General features: G+C 37.2%; 1 protein-coding gene across 3 annotated transcripts in view; it reads right to left on the bottom strand.

The window, feature by feature from the left end:
• LOC121423702 (importin-13-like) overlaps nt 1-23,952 on the bottom strand; it is an 85,674-nt gene that overhangs the window by 58,693 nt on the left and 3,029 nt on the right. For 2 of the 3 annotated variants that reach the window (XM_041619130.1, XM_041619131.1), the window contains exons 2-6: nt 13,871-14,083; nt 10,039-10,164; nt 2,992-3,050; nt 1,268-1,376; nt 232-384 (exon numbers count right to left, since the gene is read on the bottom strand). In XM_041619130.1, coding sequence (XP_041475064.1) covers nt 232-384; nt 1,268-1,376; nt 2,992-3,050; nt 10,039-10,164; nt 13,871-13,981 — 558 coding nt within the window. In that variant the 5' untranslated portion in view covers nt 13,982-14,083. The remainder of the gene's footprint in view (nt 1-231; nt 385-1,267; nt 1,377-2,991; nt 3,051-10,038; nt 10,165-13,870; nt 14,084-23,952) is intronic. The other variant, XM_041619132.1, reaches the window with a different exon arrangement.

Raw genomic sequence — 23,952 nt, forward strand, 5'->3', positions numbered from 1 at the left:
CTTTTTAAACGGTGGAAAAAGCACAGGAAAATATATACCAATCCAGATTCTTATCAAATATTTTACACTTGTTGTTTCTCACAAAAAATATACCTTTCAAGGTCAAAATATGCAAATGGAAATAACACTGGTGATATACATGTATTGTTGAGAGTTTATCAGCTTGAGCCAAAGACTGATAAACTGGTTCTGTTAAAAAAAAATGTTCAAAATGTCACAGTATAAACTTACCTCTTCAGGTAAGACTGTAAGTAACTCAAGGAGAGCGGCACATCTATGCATGGCGTCTAAATGAGGTGTGTGAGCTTGTTGAAACGTCTCTATTATACTCTTAACAGCATCGGGCCATATATCAGGCATCGTACTCAAAGCAAACGATGAAAGCTGTAAAGAACACAAAACACACAAAATGGAATCAAAGACAATGTTTTTACAGAGTCACACTAATTTACAGTGAATTTAGACAAGAAAATTTGAAGAAAAGTTCACAACTGATGAAAATTTGCTTTAGTTATTAAGTCAGTCTTTCTTGATTTTCTCATAAGAGGAAGATTACAATTTGCCGACACCAGACTATGTGGCATGCAATTGAATGCCTTGCAATATAGCTGTATTTTGCGACTCAGCCATTCAAACTGTACCATCGAATAACTTTGCTGGACTCAGGCAATATCGGACCAGGGGCCAGTGGAAGAAAGAGTCGTGTTTGATCGCAATTAAAAAAATAAATCAAGAGCAAGTTCCCGATATGTGCTTTGGTTGGTTAAAAATCAAGTTGCGTTTTATTTTTCATCTTGCATTTGATCGCAACTCTTTTTTGCAATCAGCTCCAAATCAGACCAGAGGAAATAATTCAGTAATATGTAATTACAACAAGAGGAAGGCCTTCACCCCATCCAGCCTGGAGGGGGGGGCAAACACAACAAAAAACATTTTAAAAAATCCCCCCCCTTCTCAATATTTTTTAATGATACATGTAAATCTATAGCAGTTTTGGGGCTATATTTAAAGATTACAGCCATATTATGATTTTATGCATTAATTAGCATAATTAATCAAAAATAAATTTGAATAATTTTTAGTACCATTGAATCGTGGAGATAGTGCATGTCAATTTCCATTGCAATCACACATTCAACAGCCGAGATCTGAGGGGGGGGGGCCTGTTTTTGCCGCCCCTGGTCTAAGCAATTTCAAAATAGCCCTGGCAATAAAACATACAATGTCATGATCCATCATCCACTTGGATCTCATCGAGTGAACTTACTGCAACACATAATCTTGTGAGGACGATACGTGTTCCTAAGGCCGAGTTGAAGATCTGTTGAAAGAGTTGGGTGCGCAGCATTTCATACTGCTCGGAGGGTACCTCTGGCCTGTAGTAACAAGCAATCAAAATCAAGAAAAAGTACGGTAAAATTTGCATAGAGTAAATCAATATCCCATTAGTAATTGAATATTCAATAAGTCAAAGCAATTTCATACAGTTGAATATTCAGTAAGTAAAAGCAATTTCATACAAGATGATATGATATGTACTGTACCCTTCTACTCAAATTGTAAATGAATACTTTCTGTGGTCCCAACAAAATTGACTTTAATACCTGTTATTAAAGGCAAAGCTACAACAATGAAGCCAGCGCTCTGGGCCCTGTCTTACAAAGAGTTACGATTGATCCAATCAATCATAAATCTATGGAAATCCATCAGCGTCATAATTTTTTCTACAGAATATTCGGAAAATGTCCTCTGTCAACGAAAGATAATACACCAAATTGTCAAGAAATCAATGAATTTATAGATAGACATACCTAGAAAATCTTATGAACAATTTTCACTGACTTTGTACACGAAATCACGTTTTTTGAGCACTTTAATGTTGCGTAATTTCGCAACCACGTACCAGGGCGTCGCCAATTTGGTCTCAAAAGATGCACAAGAATTGAAAGTAAAAAGTCAGCAAGCAGCACTGTAAAAAACGTGCAGCGAAAATACTATGCAAATTGTTGAGGGAGGCCTCCAAGCCTTCCCTCCCCCCTGCCTACATTCGGGTAAGTTTAACCAGAGTTTAAAATACTGGCCTAGTCGTTGTAACTATGACAAAATCAACTGTAATACAATCCAACTAAATGCCATCAAAGGGCTTGTATTCAATAAAGATTATTTGCCAATCAGTTCTGGCAGGGACAGGGTAGTTGCTCAGCAATTATCAAAATATTAAGCAAACCATTCTCTTGACAGTTCCTTTTTTATCAAGCTTCAACCTGTAAATGGATACTCACATACAGGTGTATAAAGTGTCTGTGTTTGAATATACACTATACATGTACTGTCATCATTGTACATTTTTTGGCTTATTTCAACTATGTCAGGGCTGCGTCTTACAAAGAGTTACAATAGATCCGATCAATCGCAACAATGGAAAGCCAGCAACGTCTACATATAAAATGCATGTTTGTTTAAAATTTGTTCTAGATATGGATGTACATTCACAAATTCATTGATTTCTTGACAATTTGGTGTGTTCTCCTTTGTTTACAAAGGACATTTACAAATTTCCTGTAGAAAAAATTTTGACACTGATGGATTTCCAAAGAGTTACAATTCATTGGATCAATCGTAACTCTTTGTAAGACAGGGCCAGATGATTACTGGTGTGGCCAAGGTATTTTGATGGGGGGGGGTTGTCACCCCTTCCCCCCTCCCTCTCCCTTTGACAATGCCTGTTTTTTGTTGGTACCATGATTTTAAATGATTTCAAAAACTTTTTCTCAGTGAGCGGATATTCTGATGAAAGTAAATCTGGGGGGTGGGGAGGGGGGGTTCCATTGGATCAATATCATTATCACAGATTTCAAGATTTGTTCATCTTTTTTTCCAATTTCTAGGATTCCCTGGAATATCTGACTTTCACAATTTGCATAAAATTCAGAGTTACCGAGTCCATGCACCCTTCTATCACATCAGGAGCAATGAATTTATTCAACTTACCAACTGCGTGATATCTTACTATGGAGGACACTAGCACCAAAATACTGCACCTCAGGTGCCTGAAAGACAAACAAAACATGCTTAAATAAATTTCACAATTATTTTTTTTTTTAAAACATGTCAGTAGGTGGTTTCAGACCGCCTCGAAGTTCGCCAGTTCCAGGTATTCTCTGATCGGGAAATTTACCCCGATCAGAAAATACCAGGTATTTTGGTAATGTGAAAGCAAACTACGCGTAATATCCCCGAAAGAAAATATCCGCTAAATAGTAGGTACTTGGCGAAATTACGAGAACTTTCGTGGGGATTTTTCCAAGGTCGCAGGTATTTTGGCGATGTGAAAGCAAATTACGGGAACTTTTAGCCCAGCGTGTCGTTTGGCGCGGCGGCGTGGGTGGCTGCTGGGCTAGTGATTTTGAATCTCGCGCCATGCCTGCTTATCAGACCATACTGCGCATGCTCGTAACTTCGGGAACTTATCCCGAAGGATGTGTTTCGGGGCGGTGTGAATGCAGGAATGATTAACGGGTATTTTTTAGCCTTAAAAAGTTCTCGTAATTTAACGGGGATTCTTGTGATCGAGGCGGTTTGAAACCGCCTAGTCTTAAACTAAAGCTTCACTTGCCTGCAAAATCTTCCTTTTATTCATCAAGATGGTAATAGATAAAATACATTAGCTGTATATTGCATACATGTATGAGCTTCGTGGTCAGCGATGCTTCAACTTGAAAGCAAAAGTACAATGACCAGAACTTGTCCGGAGACTTATCCACTAAGCCACATCACGGCTAGAGAATAGAATTGCATCGACCAAAAAGAAACATTGACAAGAAAAAACAAAGAACATAACAACACTGACATGATGACAATGATAATTAAATTACATACATGCCAATAATGACATAATTGACTTACAAGTAAAAACGTAATTCAAAATTGTGTGAATTCTTGGTATGACTTTTCTATCAAATTTTGCATATCTGGCTTGCAACTACTATAATAAAATTTGTTTTTGGAGACAAAGACGTGATGAATCAAAGACAAAAGAAATGAATTGGAGTCTTTTGACATGCAATGCCAAAAATGGAAGAGCTGACGTCAATATCTAATTGAAACAAATTATTGGTTGAGGGATGAGTTAATGTATCAAAAAAGATAGGGTGTAACTTGTAAAGGGCTTAATATGAAAGACGTTCAAGCATTTGTATTAAGGGGGAAACCCCAGGCGAAACTTAGCTGTCCAGTGCAATGTTAAGAATAAGGGATGTGGCCATTATTTGAAGATTATGCACAGGAAGTATTTTCAAAATTGATTATCTCCTACCGAAGGCGAGCTGGCCCTTTTCAAACTCAATTATCTCTTGGAGATAAAGGGGTTTGTTGATGTATGTGCAGTATGAGGCATTTCTTAGAACAGAGCCTTACAGTCAAAGAATTAATGCCCTTTGTTTTGTAATCATTTTTTAAAAATAAACGGTTATTCGAGTCAACTTTATTTCATTCTATTTACGGATTGAGAGTGAACCTCTATTATTTATTTTTTCTTTTATTCTTCCTGATCACTGTGCATTGTTTACCATTTAATTCCATATGTCTGAACAAGGGATAGAACAATGTGTTACAGTTACATAATATACCACCACACACATGTAAATTCTTTTTTTTTTGCTATTGTTTGTGATTATTATACAAACAAAATATCTCACCACCGAGTCTTCGTTATCAAAACATGTCTTGTATTTTATGTTTTTAGCACTCATTTCATGTTTTCCCACTCTGTTTTTCACCCCTCACTCTATCTCTCTTGCTCTCCTTTTACCTCTTATTTGATGTTCGCATCATTGAATGTTTTCTTTTAATAGCCAATGTATAATCATGTATATTTCTATGTAATTTTCTTGGAACATCGTTCTCAAGCTCATAGAGCTTTATGATGCTCAACTCATGTATACATATAATATGAATGGTTATACTAATTATGAATATTATGTAATGTAGAAAATGATATACAGTATGAATTAAATCAAATCAAATTCCAATAACAGAGGCATCAGATTTCAAATGAAGTACAATGTGCACACGGCTGATATTGTAAATCTGCAGATGGGCAAGTCCAAGAAAAGGTCACCCTGGAAGGCAAAATTTCATCTTTAATTTAAGAAGTTATTTTTGGTGGGGTAAGAAAGCCCAAATGTTGAATTTTAAAATTTCATTAAGAAAAATTTGATAATATGCATATTTATGCTAATTTGGGGCACCTAATTTGCATAATCAGTAAAATGGGTGGTTACATATGGGACAATTATAAAAACTCATAGAAAAAGAAAACAAAACTTCTGAGATTTAGTCATAGGTGGGACATGGACCCCCTTACATCTTATTACTTTTGGCAGAAAAAAGTGGTGTCATCTGATTAATTATGCAAATTAGGTCTTATCCAAGGATGGAATGTCCCATACGTAACATTTTGAGGATGTTTTTTAAAGTTATTTCTCATAATACAATACTTGCATTGTTGCATCTCTGGGAAGTTCTAATTTATTAAGTATGAAAATGTTATACCACAAAAAGTTTTAAAAATGGAGTTTACTTTTTAATTAAAAGTTACATCATGAGGGTATTCAATCTAATCAAAGTCATTTAACACTATTTTTCGGGTCATTAAAGCCTCTGAAATGTCCCATACGTAACACGCGCAAATTCTTGGACTTGCCCAGATAAACTGTTGAGTGATTATCAATCTACTAAATAGGGATGATTCAAGATCTCAGAGTAACCAGTCTAGACAAGATTAGTCCATGTACTCCCTCCCTTGCCCCCTGACTTACCCAGTGGATTAACACTAATCTTCCACCCCTAATAATCTAAACTACTTTGTCATATCAATTTGTCACCACCATACTTCCTATCTATTCTGACCACTCATTCACTCCTCCAGTATGGTAGTGGATCGTATTACCGAACACTTTTCATGAATTCAATCATTTAAAAAATATTATTTTCATAAAATTCACCAAACTTTCACCTTAAATACACAATTACCTACAAAATATAGATATGTAAAATAATTGCCGAAATCGTTTTTCCTTTTGATGATATTAGCTTCCAATCGGACCCCTCTTCGGATGTGAAATATTTTGGTCACTTGAAAAAGGTATCGTATTACCGAACGTGTATTTTCTATGGGAAAAGTTGAGAAATCAACAAAATCACTGATGAGCTATTTTGACCATATTTTATTATTTTTATAATATAGACTTTGAAAATGTGTCTTTGACAATTTTTCATCATCTTTCTATTCAAGTTCCCTTTGGAAGGATATTGCAAAGAATAGAGCGTATGAAATTATTTTCTGACGCGTACGATGCGCACGTTCAGTAATACAAGGCCGGTCGGTAATACAATCACTCACTATATAAAAGTCTGTGTCCTGTATTTCAAAGAAGATCAGAGTTACATGTACATGTATTTCTGAAGGCCAAGGTATGTAGGATTCGCATTGACACAATTCTTTTGGGCCGATAACAATTAAGAAATAATACACAGTTTTTGTATAGGGCGCATATCGTGTTTTCTATAACGTCCCGATGCGCTTCTAAAGAACTTGGATATTACCCCGGCTTCGGCCGCACAGCCATTTTAAGTAAGGTACCTCTTAATACTTCACCCGAGATGAGTATGTGGATCAGTTTCTTGGTGAAGGACATTACGCCATGGTTGGAATTCGAAACCCATGAAATTGTTTCAAATTCAGGAGACTACCATAAACCGCTTTGGGCCACAATGCTTTACCAAAAACCCTATGAAGGACCATTGAAGCTGAAATTAATATTTCGGGGGGAAAAAAAAGAGAATTTATGCAAACATAATTCCAAGACCACACAATTTTGCAATAAAGATGCTTTCCTGAAATACATCATTAGGTGGTTTCAAACCGCCTCGATCACAAGAATCCCCGTTAAATTACGAGAACTTTTTAAGGCTAAAAAATACCCGTTAATTATTCCTGCATTCACACCGCCCCGAAACACATCCTTCGGGATAAGTTCCCGAAGTTACGAGCATGCGCAGTGTGGTCTGATAAGCAGGCAAGGCGGGAGATTCAAAATCACTAGCCCAGCAGCCACCCACGCCGCCGCGCCCAATGACACGCTGGGATAAAAGTTCCCGTAATTTGCTTTCACATCGCCAAAATACCTGCGACCTTGGAAAAATCCGGGCCACGAAAGTTCTCGTAATTTCGCCAAGTACCTACTATTTAGCGGGTATTTTCTTTCGGGGATATTACGCGTAGTTTGCTTTCACATTACCAAAATACCTGGTATTTTCTGATCGGGGTAAATTTCCCGATCAGAGAATACCTGGAACTGGCGAACTTCGAGGCGGTCTGAAACCACCTATTGTATAGTCTAAGTTACGCGGATCCTGGGGTGAGAGACCCTACGCCCCTTACTTTTGCAAGTATTGCAAGTAGATGAATGTTTTTTCATCAACATTTATCATCTAAAAATATATAAAGATCTGATAGCTTTCCTTGGTCTGACTATACTTTGTTGGATAAAACATCCTACAAGTCCTTTCATAAAATGCTCCCCATATGTATTTCTTCCCACAAAATATTCCCTCACTCTCTAGCAGGGGAAAATACAAAAGGGGGCTATTAAAAAAAAGATGGGGTTTTTTGTCAAAGCATTTTCATATTAAATCAACCCTCATTAGTTGCATGAAATAAACACAGTAAATTTGTCATTGTGTACATAAACAAAATGCAGTTTGGCATGAATAGAGGTGGAAAAGTTGGCTCTTCCTTTAAAACCAGGGTAATGTATGCGGTTTGTGTCTCAGACAGGTTGAGGAAATGGACTAAAGTGCACAGCACTCTCCTTTATACCAGTCATCAAGAACATTTCTGATTCACACGGGACATACATTTTCCAAGGTCATGTGACCTCTATAGTCATTTTTAATCAGTGGTATGGAACAATGGTTCATGCAGATTTCATGCACTGACGATAAAAGCACGTTGTGTAATATCACAGGGCCTAAACTGGAGCTTGTTTCTATGGTTACAGCATTCATAAGCTCAATGTTTTTAATTTAGTAGCCTATCTGTAATGAACCTTATGACAGACATGATTACTGAGTGCTAATACCTCAGGCACATTTGTCGCGGCCGCCCTTGATTCTAAAATTTCTACGGCGAGTAGCAATTCTACCGTCACCGAAGAAGTTTCACAGCCACTTATTGTAGCAGTCACGTACATGTACATGTATGTAAGGGTCTCCGCACGATGTATTTTTAAGATTATAGAGACAGAAAATCTGTGGCTGACATTTGTCCTTGAAATGATGACGTACGGTCGCCATAGGATGACCCTGCAACGGCCGTAGGTGTTTGACAAATACTATGGCAGGTATTAATGGCCGCCGTATGCCCGCTGTAGAGTAAATGTGACTGAGGTATAAGAGAGTACTGAAGTGTCTGCGAGCGTGAAAAGAGGTGTACCATGCATTTCCTCTTGTTTACCAAATTATTTCTCCCTAGATTAGTGAGTGCTAAGATAAAAGCATGTACCCAATTACTGGACTCTTTCCCAACATACAATGTACTCAGTATGTGCTGAAATGATAATGCATGAAATCTGCATAAATCACTATAACTGCTGTTCAAACCAGCTTTGGACGCGTTCATGCACCACTTTTTTAAAATTTAACACATCTTGAAAGGCGTTTTTGCAGAATTACGTTGCATTTACTCAAAAGTAAAAGTTTTAAATCACAAAGTAACATGAAGCAAAAGAGGAACATTTGGAAAGACTTTTCTCTAGAAATATGTTTAAAAAAGGATGATTAAACATAACAGTGATTTGAATCATGAAAGTCGTCATTATGTAGGCCTACTTCCGCGTTCATGCCTGCAAGCTACAAGTGGTAATCTTTCCTTTTGCTTCACACAGTAGCCATACACATGAATTGAAAAAAACAATATCTTATGCATTCTAAACCGACATAGCAGTTTACCTATACTTCCCACCTTTAGGGTACGCAGGATTTTTTATAAGGGGGGTTCAAGCTGAATGAAATGTTGATAACCCCCCCCTCCCCCGAAAAAAGTAGGTCTTCACTACAAATTTTAGTTTGTTTTCTTCCCCCCCCAAAAAAAAAAATACAAGCAAAAAAGGGTTTCATCACAGATTTAATGTTGTTTGATACCTTAAAAAAACAAAAATTGAGGGGGTTTTCAATTCTAAGGGGGGGTTGGGTGTCAAAAAAATTTATGGGGGTTTGAACCCTGTAAACACCCCTGCGTACGCTACTGCTTCCTACATGTTCGTCAAACTGCACACTACCATTCACTGTGACCTTTGTGTTCTGAACCATGATTCATATTTGTGATTCTATCTTTAATATGAATTAGCATAAAAACGGTAAATTGCAAATTCGTCTATTGCCAACTCACATGGTCTGATAGTCTAATGCCCTTCCGTCCATCAACATTCTGTCTAACAACCAATTGGTCCAATCATCAATTCATCTAATCACCAGTTCATCTATGACCATTTCGTCATATAACCATTTGGCCTACAAAAATATCCATTTAGTTTTCTTTCACTTTGCCCAATTAACACTTATTCCAATTAGACCAAATGGTATGTGGACTAAATGGCTATTGGACCAATTGGTTATTAGACAAAATGGTGAGTGGACAAAATGGCAATTAGAACATGTGGACAGCGGACAAACTGATGGCAGATCAAATAATTACCGCCAAAGCGAAATCAGGGAATTTCAGGCCAATGGAATTGGACCTTATGGTGGTAGACGAGTTGGTAATTGGACGAATTGGACCAATTAGACAAAATAACTACTGCCATGAAGTGAAATCAAGGAATTTCAGGCCAATGGAATTAGACCTTATGATGGTAGACAAGTTGGTAATTGGACGAATTGGACCAATTAAACCAATTAGACCAAATAAATACTGCCAAAGCGAAATCAAGGAATTTCAGGCCAATGGAATTAGACCTTACGGCTACCATACCATACCTTGTTGTGATCCAGAAGGGCCCAGGCAAACTGCCATGCTTGAGGAGACCTTTGAGCCATGAGAAGCCAACGTTGAGCAGAATCTTTTACATCAGCAGACGGGTCGTAATACAGCTCATGGATTGCCTAGGAAAACAAATTGATCGTTGAGGTTAATGGCATGCTCCTCAAGGAGTGGGAAATGTACATACAGTACAGGAGGCCGAGGCCGTTTCATAAAGCTGTTCGTAAGTTAAGAGCGACTTTAAGAACGACTGGTGATCCTTTCTTTTGGTAAATGGTACACACCATAGGCGATGGTTTAGCGCATAAGAAAGGATCACCAGTCGTTCTTAAAGTCGCTCTTAACTTACGAACAGCTTTATGAAACACCCACCAGGTTTATGAAAATAGATGGACACAATAGCTTGGTCGAACTGGCAGAGGATAGAATTGTTCACATCAGCAGATGGATCGTAATACAGCTCATGGATAGCCTGGAAAACAAATTTATCATCGAGGTTTAATGCTCCTCAAGGAGTGGGAAATGTGCATACAGGTTCATAAACACAGACGGTCACAATATCATAGTCAAACTGGCAGAGCAGAGTAGAATTGTTCGCATCAGCGGATGGATTGTAAATACAGCTCACAGATTGACTTGGTAAACAAATTGATCACTGAGGTTTAATGCTCCTCAAGGAGTGGGAAATGTGCATATAGGTTTATGAACAAAGACGGTCACAATATCTTAGTCAAACTGGAACAGTAGATTAGAATTGTTCACATCAGCAGAAGGGTTGTATACAGCTCACAGATTGCCCTGGTAAACAAACATCATAGAGGAATGATAGCATGCTCCTCAAGGAGTGGAAAATGTGCAAACAGGTTTATGAACACAGACGGTCACAATATCATAGTCGAACTGGAACAGCAGAGTAGAATTGTCCACATCAGCAGATGGATCGTAAATACAGCTTACGGATTGCCAGGGGAAACAAATTTATCATAGAGATTAATAGCATGTTCCTGAAGTAGTGAAGCGCATGACGAACGTGCAAATATGACCAGGGTCTGTCACAACATCGTTGTCTCTTTCACACCAACTGATGTATTGTAGTGTTACTCATGGATCACCTAAGAAAATAGAATTAATCATAGTAAAATGCTCCACAGGAAATGAAGAATGTGCAATGGGTTGTGTCATAATGTTAACCGCCCCCTAAAGAAAACATTGCAGGGCTTTTCAAACAAAGTGGATCAAAATACAGCTCACATAGCAATTATAATCAAGGGCAGAAATCTCTCCCCAAAGGTACGGGGACCAGGGGCTGGAAAACTTGGCAAAAAAAAGAAAAGAAAAAAAAAGGTCATCACCCAAAAAGTAAGGTCATCTTGTCCAAAATACATGCTTAATATCTATTTTTAATGATGTATTTCTTTCCATCATAAAATACCAAAAATAGTAGGGGGGACATTTGATAGTGTGCCCCCCCCCCGGGATTTCCGCCCATGATTATACATGCAATGGTTTATGGAGTGTTTTTGAGTTGATAAATGCGCACCGATAATATAACAATAAAAACAACAATAATAGTCTAGCATGTAGTCTTCGCAGATGCACTAATTTTCCATCCATTGTGAATGTTATCCAAAGCCGTAAAGCAAAATTTTAAAGTCTACATGTACTGTATTTGGCATAAATGCTCTGCAAATTTAAATTCTTCCAAGCAAATTGTATTCATAATGATGACATAAGTGCACACCAGAACGCTAATTGCACCTCTGTGTTAAATACTAAATACAAAACCTTGATAATAATTATTAAAGGACAAGTCCACCCAAACAAAAACTTGATTTGAATAAAAAGAGAAAAATTCAACAAGCATAACACTGAAAATTTCATCAAAATTGAATGTAAAATAAGCAAGTTATGACATTTTACAGTTTCGCTTCATTTCACAAAAAAAGTTATATGAACGAGCCAGTAACATCAAAATGAAAGAGTCGATGATGTCACTCACTCACTATTTCTTTTGTTTTTTATTGTTTGAAATATGAAATATTTTGATTTTCTCGTCATTGTCATGTGAAATGAAGTTTCATTCCTCCCTGAACACGTGGAATTCCATTATTTTAATATTTATTGCTTCAGGCAAGGAAGTCCTACATGTAATCATCAAATTCGTAAAAATTGAAATATTGTATAATTCAAACAATAAAAAACAAAAGAAATAGAGAGTGAGTGACATCATCGACTCTCTCATTTGGATGTAACTGGCTCGTTCATACAACTATTTTTTGAAAAATAAGCAAAACTTTGAAATGTCATAACTTTCTTATTTTACATCCGATTTTGATGAAATTTTCAGCCTTGTGCTTGTCTGATTTTTCTCTATTGATTCAAACAAACATTTTTCTGAGGTGGACTTGACCTTTAAAATGCATCTCAATAAAATTCAAATCCACCAAAATGTTCAGTGCCTTAAAATGTCTACAGAAATTTTGAGACGACAGTCATGAGCTCTTTAAAATGCGCCACCATACAACATCTTTTAGAGCAATTTCCCTCGACAATAGCGATTTCAAAGGAGTGAATTCATTCTACTTTTTGTTGAGGTGTGAACTTGTTATTGTACCTCTTATTGTCTATGCCTGCTACATACAATGCATTCATTCAAAACGGGGGGGGGGCGGCCACTTCCATTAACAAGTGGATACCATGCGCGACCCTAAACACGTATTTTCCATATTCTGAAAATGCACCCCTTAAGTATTGGCGTCTCAAACCCTACCCTTAACAAGTATTGAAAACAAATCGATACTCTTGGCAAGTAATCCCTGAAATGAACCCCTAAGCAAGTACAGCGATATACATGTATTGTCACGTACGGGTCCGTAGGTCGTATGTTTTACCTTTACACACCATTTGGTTTCGTACGGCCCCACCTTCCACAACTCGCGCAAATCGGACTCTAAACACGTAGTGTTGGGGCAAAAAGGACATCCTTTATCAAACATTTTAATTTTGTTTTATCATCCTCGAAAATCTGACCCTAAACACGTAGCTTTCCTAGCGAAATAGATACCCTTTTTTCATTATTTTGGTGTTTTTGATACCCTTATCAAGTTACGTACAGTACGTAACGCGCCCTATCATGAAAAAGACATCCTTTTTACATGTTTTTTGGTCATGCATGGTATCCACTCGTCAATGTAAGTGCCCCCCCCCCCCCCCCCGGATTCAAAACAATCTCTACCTCATGAATACATGTTTTTCATGTGCTTCACATTTTAACAGATACTGGAGCCATTTTCACAGAGGGAAATAAATCATAAACAACCTTCATTTCCACAGAAAATTTGAAATACCCTAAAGAGCCATGGAAACTCAAAAAGGGTCCCTGAAATTTAAAATAGGGTCCTACATTATGTAAATAGAATATAATGTAGCGATATGGGGCTAGTGGGCTTCAAAAGTAGCAATGGAAATTCACATTTTGCCCTACATGTATGTAATACCAAAACTGAATATGATAGTACAATTTATACTAGTTTTATAAAACATATTTTGCTACTTTGACAGTACAATTTATACTAGTTTTATAAAATATATTTGGACCCCTCAGAAGAACAGCCTGTGGCTGAAGAGGGCCATCTAGCCCATGAGTGGAAAAAGAATAAATAAAAACTCAGGAATATAAAGTAAAATCTTGTTTTTAACTAGTGTATGAACCTGAAGTGAGTTGCATATCAAATCCCATTAAAACTTGCCCAACAGAAAAAGAAAAATGAGACTAAAAAAGTGCCCAACTGAAAAGTGCTTATGAAGGAGTTTTATGAAAGTTCTTACCGGTGCGACTGCATCGTCCACTTCACCTTTAGTCGTCATGCTTACCTTCTCGATGTTATCCAAATTAACTTCTGGCCGAGTCTCTCCTGATCCTTGCAGCGCCGAAGCCATCCCGAAGGCTGCTGCCAAACGACCAACCCTCGATATATCAAAAGGGGGGAAAAAAGTCCAGAGCTCACGTCAGCCAATCAGACACCTGAAGCCCTGCACTTCCTGTTCGGCAACAAAGAAGGGAAGAGAAGGGGAGGAAAAAAGTAGGTGGCGTAATTGTGTCATTACATGTAGAAAAAAAAGAGGGCTGACGAACAATTAAAGTGGTTTTCTGGTAATTTGTGGCATGCGGGGCGGAGTTAACGAGAAAGGGAAGTTTGTTTTTTGCGTAAGCCCTTCGTGCAGTATGTGTCACTGCTCGTGTGAAGGTTGTCGCGCCGGGTTGAACGCACCGTCGTGCCCTATTGCGAGATGGCGAGTGATGGGCGGTTTCCATGGCAACGCACTGCTCCTCATGTAAACATCTGCTAATACTGAATGATGTGACAATGAGAGTTAGCGAGACAAAGCATCTGTACTTTTAAAGGCAATCTTTACAAGTGTTCTATCGGAAGGGGTGGTGTGTTGTTCATTGCAAGTTTAACTTGGAATCAAAATACTTGGCCAATTTCTCTATTAAATCAAGGTTCCTGTAGACTTACATGTAAATTCTTCGATACAAACATTAATTGTAGGGGCATTGTTAGGCTTTACTGTTGATACACGATGATTGGGTTTTCATATGTAATTGTAAACTTCCTATAATAGATTACAAATGGGTTTAACATACTGTACCCATAGGCCCGTATTCTGAACTCAGGTTTAAAATAAACTCTGCTTTAACTTTGTAGTTAATGAAAAGCCAATAGGGACACAAATCTCTATCATTACAAATTCAATTTTAATTGACTATGACAGAAAAATCATTCAGAAATTTTTTGCACGTGAAATGTTTTCTTCATTATGAAAACAACGGGAATCAAAATAGTAAAGTAAGAAGCATTTTCAAATTTTTGGCTCCCCATAATCTTAGACCAGATTTAGACTATGGTTTAAGATATCCCGACTTCAATATACGGACCATAGTATCTTAAACACTGCATCAGGAGGGGACGTTTCACAAAGCCGTTTGTAAAGTTATGCACGACTTTAATTATGATCAACTGGAACTTGACAAGCATGGTGGATTTTTCAATCACCTTTTATCACATTAGCCAATGTTACACAATATGCTTTCACAGTATTGTGTTGACTTTTAAGATTATCACTGTAAATAAAAATTAATTTGAACTGTATAAATCTAAAGAAGCTTAAGATATCAATGGGAAAATTTTCACCAAATCTGCATTTCTAACAGCATTCCAAGCAAAAAAGAAAAGAAAAAAATGTGTAGGCAAGGTGTGATATTACTCCATTTTAAGACATTCTAAAAAAATGAAGAGAGATCAGGCCATCAAAGTGTAATAACTTTGATGGCCTGATCACATGTAGACCAAGGGTGATTAGGCAAAATGATAATTGGACAAAGTGGAATAAGATCAACAGCTGATTGTACAGTAATATATCACATGGAGTACACACAACACCATATTCAAATCATCCTCCACGGACAACACTAGAGCTATGTGAATCACATATCAGGGGTGCATTTCACGAAGCACCTTAGCTGTGACTTTCACTGACAAATTCACGCTCCGCCAATCAAATACAGGGATTCCAATGGCAAACAACAGTTGTCGGTGAAAATGACTGACAGCTCACTCCATGAAACAACCCCCCCAGTGCTTGAGTGAGAGGAGGAAGGAAGAGATTTATGCGACAGACGTCTGGCGCTATAAGGGATCCCCGGCCCATCGCCTCTCGGCTCTATTGCTTTTGTCTCTGGATGTGGATTTGAGCGTGGTGTCATCGCCGACAGGTTGCGCAGGGGTTGGAATCTGGGCGTGACAACAGGGGTGTGTCAAGGAGGGCGTGGGAAGGGGGAATGTGGAAAAATGCCCCAGTTTACACTGGTTTAAGATATCAAAGTTTATACAGTACATTATAGATAAACGCAAAAGTTAAAGGAAACTGAATCAGGTACATAAACTTCCCGAAGATAATCTCTCAGACCACAGATACATTGTACAGTATGTACCTGTCTGTCTAAGTAATGATTTTTTAAAAATGACACATTTCCATAATTTCGTCTGGAAAGGTTATTTGATTTTATAGGCAAATAGTCATATTACAAATAAAAGTTTACTGTAACAGGCAGACTTTCTGTATATTATCTGTAAAATCCTTTTACATGGTTAACTCAATACCAAACTATTCCTGATCATTTTCACAAGGATTGATCATTGAAATTGCATTCCCATTACGAGTATTGTCATCATCAATCTAAATGTGCAGTACATGTTGGGAAATATACATGTCAGTGTACATGCTTGAATTGCGATTTGATTTAAAAAGGTCAGTACATGAGGTCATTATACAATAGCGAATAGGCATGAGTGCGATGGTACGAGGTTTCGCATAAGGTGAAAGAGAGATGCTTCATTCAACTCGGCTATGCCTCGTTGAATAGTGTCTCTTTCTATCACCAAATGCGAAATGTCGCACCATGAATAAGAATTTTAGCTATAAATTTGCGTTGTACAACATCTCGGAAATTAGCGAAAATACTTTTCCTATGATAATATACCGTATGAAAATACACAAGAATAATTCAAAGCGAAAAGCAAAATCCCTCATACACGCATCTGATCGAAAGTGCTTAGCAAAGTAGACTTAAGCGCAATGCATTGAATTCTAATTTTATAGTGACGTCACCTTGATCCTGACAGTGCAACGGTCAATTATGGATGGTGTGTGTGCAACGGTACGAATGTTTGACATTCAGCCTCCCATTTGCTTAAATGTACAACTAGCTCTGTGGGCGTTGTACAAATGTACAAGTCAGACCAACATGTACATTTACATTTCTATGTACATGTACATGTAGTTGTCAATGAACACAGATCTCCATACACGTACACAAACTATAAAGGCCTAAATTAGAAAGGGAAGCAAGTGACAAAATTGACATTTCCTCTATTGAAGAACAAATGGCATCTTCCATTCAATTTACGCTCATTATGATTGTACATGTAGTCATTGTAGCCATACATGTAACCCTGAAGTTTTCCAACAACAAACAAGGCAAAAGCGATTTTGTGTCTCGCCCTTGTATGAAAATAACCAGAAATATCTTGATTCGCGAGGGCATGCAACAGAATTGTATCAAAACTTCATTGTAATATGACTGGGATGGAATAACACTTGCCTTTAATAAGAGCCTTGCACGTAAATTTTAATGTTGACCTGAAAATTACCTTTGACCTTATCATTTGACCTCCGACTGCAGCATAACATGCAGGTCCCCAATGTCAATCTACCATCCAAGTTTGGTTGAAAAGCACCTTACGGTTGCGGAGTTAGGTAAGGTTGACCTGAAAATGACCTTTGACCTTATTGTGTGACCTCCAACTACAGCATAACATGCAGGTCCCCCAATGTCAATCTACCATCCAAGTTTGGTTGAAAAGCACCTTACGGTTGCGGAGTTAGGTAAGGTTGACCTGAAAATGACCTTTGACCTTATTGTGTGACCTCCAACTGCAGTATAACATGCAGGTCCCCCAAGTCCATCCACCATCCAAGTTTGGTTGGAAAGTGACTTACGGTTGCAGAGTTAGGTGTCATAAGAGAGTCTTGCATGTAAACTTTAACATTGACCTGAAAATGACATTTGACCTTACCATGTGACCTCCGACTGCAGCCTAACATGCAGGTCCCCCAAGTCCATCTACCATCCAAGTTTGGTTGAAAAGCGACTTACGGTTGCGGAGTTAGGTGTCATAAGAGAGTCTTGCATGTAAACTTTAACGTTGACCTGAAAATGACCTTTGACCGTATAGTCACGTATTGTATTACCGGACACTATCATATTTCCGGACGCGCATATATACTGCGTACGAAATCAATTTCGTACCGTAAGACTTCCGCAGTTCAATTTCACAGATCAATTAAAAGAACAAGTTTGCAAAAACAACGCGAAAAAATCCAACTTTTACCTTATTTTTCTCTAAAATGACAGAAAATGTTTAAAATATCATATAACATAGTTTTGCATTAACAATTGATCCCAATTGATCTATTTTCTGATGGCAATACGGACCTAATTTCGGGCCTGATTCGCCGAATTTTAATCTCGTCCGCTCCATCGATCAGATCGTCGACGGCGGCTAGTTCTCAAGGTATATATCCCGGCCGTCCGTGCGCGAGGTAGAGAGCCGTCAACGATCGTCTGCGCATCGATAGAACTTGACTGAGGGGTCACGATATGAACGAGCATAAATACTGGAAAGCGCCATGTCGAACACGCAATCAAAAATTTTTTTTAAAAAATGAAATTAGTTAGCAAACACCAATTTATTACAAAGATCTGCTCAAAATCGATATAAGAAAGCAAACCAAAACTTAGAATTTACTCATGAGATGATATATCATGAAAAAATCACACCAACTTTTTCTTACACCATTATAATTTAGAATATTTTTACCCGTCCGTGGCGCGTCCGGAATTATGATGTAATTTGTCAAGCACGAAAATAATTGTTTTTCGCGGAGGGGTATGCGGCAAATGCGGTGCAAAGAAAACGGTTGGAAAATATAAAATAATTTCATCATATTCATAATTTTCAGAATATTTGGAATAGCAAGGTATAATTTTTCTTCATTGTATTTCCTCTAGTTGTCATTTTTAAAGCACTGAAATAAAGGTGTCCGGCAATAGGATACACTGCCATACGTGACCTCCGACTGCAGCATATCATGCAGTTCCCTAAAGTCCATCTACCATCCAAGTTTGGTTGAAAAGCGAACTTACGGTTGTGGAGTTATGTGTCATTAGATTTGTGACGGACGGACGGACCACAGACGACATTTGGATCCTTAAGTCTCGCCTTCACCTCTGGTGGGCGAGACAAAAAAATGTTACATGTAGAAATGATGTGTGCAAAATTAATATTTCCTGTGAAATAACTAAAATATATAGATATCTACAAGTGCTCATGTACACGGATGGCTCATTTGTCAAATTTCACTTTCATAACAGAGCAAGTACGGGAAAATAATTTCTGTTTATTTGAAATTTCAAGATAGTATGTACATGTATATATGACGGAGGGTGCTGAATCTAATATCGTCAAATTTTCACAATTTATTCTAAGGGCAAATGACAATAATCATCACTACACCTTCAAAGATTTAAATTTTTTCACACTCAAATTTGGTAAGATAATCATAACAAATGCCTTACTATTTTCCTTTAATCTAGATTTTCATATTACCCGATACAAAGCAATTTATCAGTTTCCCTTGTATGAAAGTAAAGGAGACACCTACATATGTACATGTAATTATTACAACAGTTGAACAAGTACGAATGTGCAAAATTAGCCGTGTTATTCTGCAAAGCACTTGTTTGAAGAGTTGTCAACAACACAGTGAAACTTTTACCAAAACTAAAGTTTAGGCAGGGAATAATGAAAAAACAACTTTTTGTATAAACCATTGTTACCATAACTTGCAAACTGTGTTTGAAAGTCATACTGTCTGATAAACTGAACGAATCTGCCAACAACTGTCTATCTTCGCTTCGAAAGCATTCTAATTCCATATTTCCACCAATTTTCTTTAATCCCACTTTACATACGATATCAAGCCCTATTCTGTCATAGGAACAGGATCAACCTTCCCCATAATGAACACAATTTGTCATGGATTTATTTTGCTGCAGATTTTGCCGTAGGGAAGCTAAATATGGTCCAGCCACAGACACAACTTTGGCATGATATCCGCTCTGAAACGGTGCCAGGGTTGATCAAGACGCCCTGGTCGGAACAATTTGGCAATAAACAGAAATTGGTAATGTCAGGAACATGATTCATGGCTAAGTAGTCACATTCATGTGCACTGACATTTTAAGGGAAAAATGCAGCTCATACATTAATGTATTTCCCCTAATAAATGCATACCGTAGGATTCATGCTCACATACATGAACTGAACATGCATTGTATGGGTGGTTATTTATCCACTATAGGGCCAATATTAACCTGTTGATTACTGAATTCTGATATCCTCAAAGACCATGTATTACGGTTCCCTAATGTCTGCACACTGCCCCCTGTCTGCATATATGTACATTTACGCATCTCAGTGGCGTATCAAGCCAAGACTTTTCAGGAAGATAGTGTATTGAGTACAATCTATAAAAAGTTGCGAGCAAGTCAGCAAAAAATTCTACATTTTTATTCCAAGAATCCAATTATGTTATAGACTTTGACATCATATTCAGAAAATGATATCATACTTTACTCTTTTTTCTTTCTTCTTTTTTTTATTTTCTTGGGTCATGATTTTTTTTTCAGTGGGACAAGAGCCCCCCCCCCCCCCCCACCTCATCTTTATGGCACTGACTCATATTTGAGCAATTTTAATTGTAGACACTTTCCCTTTAATAATAACGACAACAAACTTTACATCTGCAAAAATGTAGACAGATATCCAAATTCTATGTCAAAATGGTAAAATACATGTATGTTTGAATGTCAAACATTTCATTTTAGGCCTCTGAATCCAGCCTTTCTCATTGACATGAGTCCAAGTTTCATGTGTAAAATGATTTTGAGACACCATTGCTTTATTCTGTCATTGTTTTATGAAAGGATGTGAATCAGCACCCCCCCCCCCTATCATCTTATCAGGGTTGAAGAAATATAAAAACATTGCCAAAAGAGGGCGCTTGGTGCAAAAATGGCAAGTTGGATTTTAATTGGTAAAAAGAATACAATGGTTAAAAACTTTGTTCATAGTATGTATGTAAATGTACTGTACATGTATGATTGGAATGTAATAGATGATACAGTACAATATAGCCTACTTTTTACTGACTTTACCTGGGCTTCAATTGCAATGAATCATCATTCATGTGTCAAAATGAAAAAAATATATATAAGTGCCCTTTAATACACTTTTTAGAAGTTTTATTGGGACAGAAACTGCAGATGTTTAAAACAGTTTACACATAAATATGTATGTAATTAATTTTCAAGACATGAAATTCAAGACCTGAAATTCATAATAAATATGCAAAACTTGATTACCTTTTCAAGACATCATGGCCATTGGGTATTAGATATGTGGAGGTCTTTAAAGGACAAGCCCATCCCAACATTTTTATTGTTGTGTGTATGGACCCCTACGAAAAACAGCATGTGCTGATAGGGTGTCAATCCCACAAGTGGTAAATAAATAAAAAAATAAAACAAAGTAAAAGTAAAAAGAGAAAAATCCAACAAGCATACATTTTGTAACACTGAAAATTTCATCATAATCGGATGTAAAATAAGTTTTAAAGTTTCACTTCACATCCTGGTCAGTATGCAAATGAGGGGGCTGATGACATCGCTCACTCACTATTTATTTTGTATTTTATTTTATGAAATATTCTATTTTTTTCTAATTGTCCTAAGAAATAAAAGTTTTATTCCTCCCTGAACTTGTGGCATTACCATTGTTATAACATTTTATGGTTTGTAAGTTGGTCCTTGATGTCAAATTGGTAAAAATTGAAATATTGTATAAATCAAGCAATAAGAAACAAAAGAGTGAGTGATGGACATCATCAACTCTCTCATTTGCATGCCACTGAGCTGTGCATATAACTGTTTTGTGAAAAATAAGCGAAACTTTAAAATGTCATAACTTTCTTATTCTACATCAGATTTTGATCAAATTTTTAGCATTATGCTTGTTTGATTTTTCTCTATTTATTCAAGTCAACTTTTCTCTGGGGTGGATTTGATCTTTAAAGGGAAATCCTGGTATTCCTACCCAAGTAAAATTAGTTTTTATTGGAAGAAGTAAAATCAGACAAGTACATGGGTGAAAGTTTTGACAAAATTGGACAAACTATGAAAAATTATGAATTTTTAAAAGTTGTAAAAATTGGTAATTGCTATACCCATGGGGACTTCAAATTGGCCATATTGGCGATGTCATAGTGACGTATAAAGGCAATGACTACTCTCCCATTTACTCCAATACATAAAATTGTTAAATTGTCATTTCATCAAAAGTTTTATTTCAAAGAATATTTTTCTTGAGGATAGAGCATTATGCTACATTATTTAGATTACTGCCCCAGGGGAATAAGTACTTGAAAGAAAACCACAAATCCTGTAATGGCCTATGGGAAAGCTGTACTTTCCACTTGTCATAATTTACTTTTACCCAGTTGCCAATTTAAAATTTACATAGTGTTAGGTATTTCAATTTGAAAACATAACTTTCTCATTGCTTTCTTGATTTCTTTAAAACTTTCATCACACTGTCTAAACTTAATATATTTTTCTCCTCTCCCACACATCATGTTATAGCCAAGGTTGGATTCTCCTTTAAATGTAAACCACAATATCTGTTTGAATTGGATGGACCTTACTTCTCCTCCAAACCTGACCACAAGAGGGCGCTTTTAACAACTTCCAGACATGAACCATTGTGATTTACATTATTCCTAACTGCAGAAGTATACTGGGACATGTTTCACATTCTTAAGTATCAAATTGCAAATGTACTGTATACATGTACATATATCCTCTGAGTATGGAGCGACTGGAAATGTAGTGTTGCATCACAATGCAAGGAACTGGTAAATTGGGGGCATTCCACAGTTGGAATGTCTTTTTCTCAAACTTTACACCCGACTTTGCCCCGGGGAGGGGGAGGGGGGCACTCAAATTACATTTTGATGGGGGTGTGCCACATGAAACCTTGAAATGGGGGTCTATTAAAAGGAACTGACCACAAGGATAAAATTGGGGTCTTTGGAACTAAATATAGGCTTATACCATGCTGGCGGTTTGAAAAACAGGGTCTACGGAAATGTCTCACAGTACAGGAAAAGAACTGTATGGTGCACGCTAGCGCCATGCTTTTGGATTTGGATTTAAACTCGGTAAATATTGTTGTTGTTGTTGTTGTTGTTGTTCGTTGTGGGTCGTTTCCACACCCAAATGATCTCCTCAGTATTCTCTCAGTAAATTCTCTCGGTAAATATTGTAGTCCCATATGTAGATTTTCATGGCAACACCATGGAAGTCTATGCGGGACTCCAATATTTACCAAGAGTAAGTTCAAATCAGAGTCGGGAAAGAGGTGAATGTTCTTCATTTTTCTCGATAGTTTTCAACTAAAGCAAAATAATTTCAAGGAATTATGGAAAATACATGTAGATGGCCATTTCATATCTCATGCGTATGTGCAAGGTAACGGGTCCGGTCCATGCTCGGACCCTCGCGCATGCGATGTTTTTAAATTGGCCGCGAATTATTCATACGTGTGAGGAACTTCATGTTGGCTCTAAATCACCAATTTTGAGACTGATAGAAGCATGGAAAAGAAGTGAAACTTTGTGTAAAGTAAGAATATTTCAGACCTTCGTTTTTGAGGAGCACGATCGCGCCGGCGCTCCTACTGCGCTCCTAAAAAAAAATAAGGAGAGCAAAAAATCGTGCTCCTAAAAAGATTTAAAAAAAAAATAATAATACTAATAATTGAAAAATAAAATGCTAAAATTTCACATTTCACATCTTTAAATCCATGAAATGGCCTTCTTTTTCCATAATTCCTTGAAGTTACTTTGATTTAGTTGAAAACTATCAGTAAAATGAAGAATATTCATCTCTTTCCCGACTCTGATTTTAATTGAAACTCGGTAACCAAGGTAAGTTCAAATCAGAGTTGGGAAAGAGGTGAATATTCTTAATTTTTCAGACATTTTTCAACTAAATCAAAGCAATTTCAAGGAATTATGGAAAAAAGGCCATTTCATGGATTTAAAGATGTAAAATGTGAAATTTTTTTTTTCAGGAGCGCTGACATCTTGTAAACGTATTGACGTGACCCAGGCCTAGTTTCACTATGTGCAGATTAATTAAAGGGGAAGTTCACCCTGACAAAAAC

The sequence above is a fragment of the Lytechinus variegatus genome, chromosome 11, assembly GCF_018143015.1.
Source record: "Lytechinus variegatus isolate NC3 chromosome 11, Lvar_3.0, whole genome shotgun sequence".
Lineage (NCBI taxonomy): Eukaryota > Metazoa > Echinodermata > Echinoidea > Temnopleuroida > Toxopneustidae > Lytechinus > Lytechinus variegatus.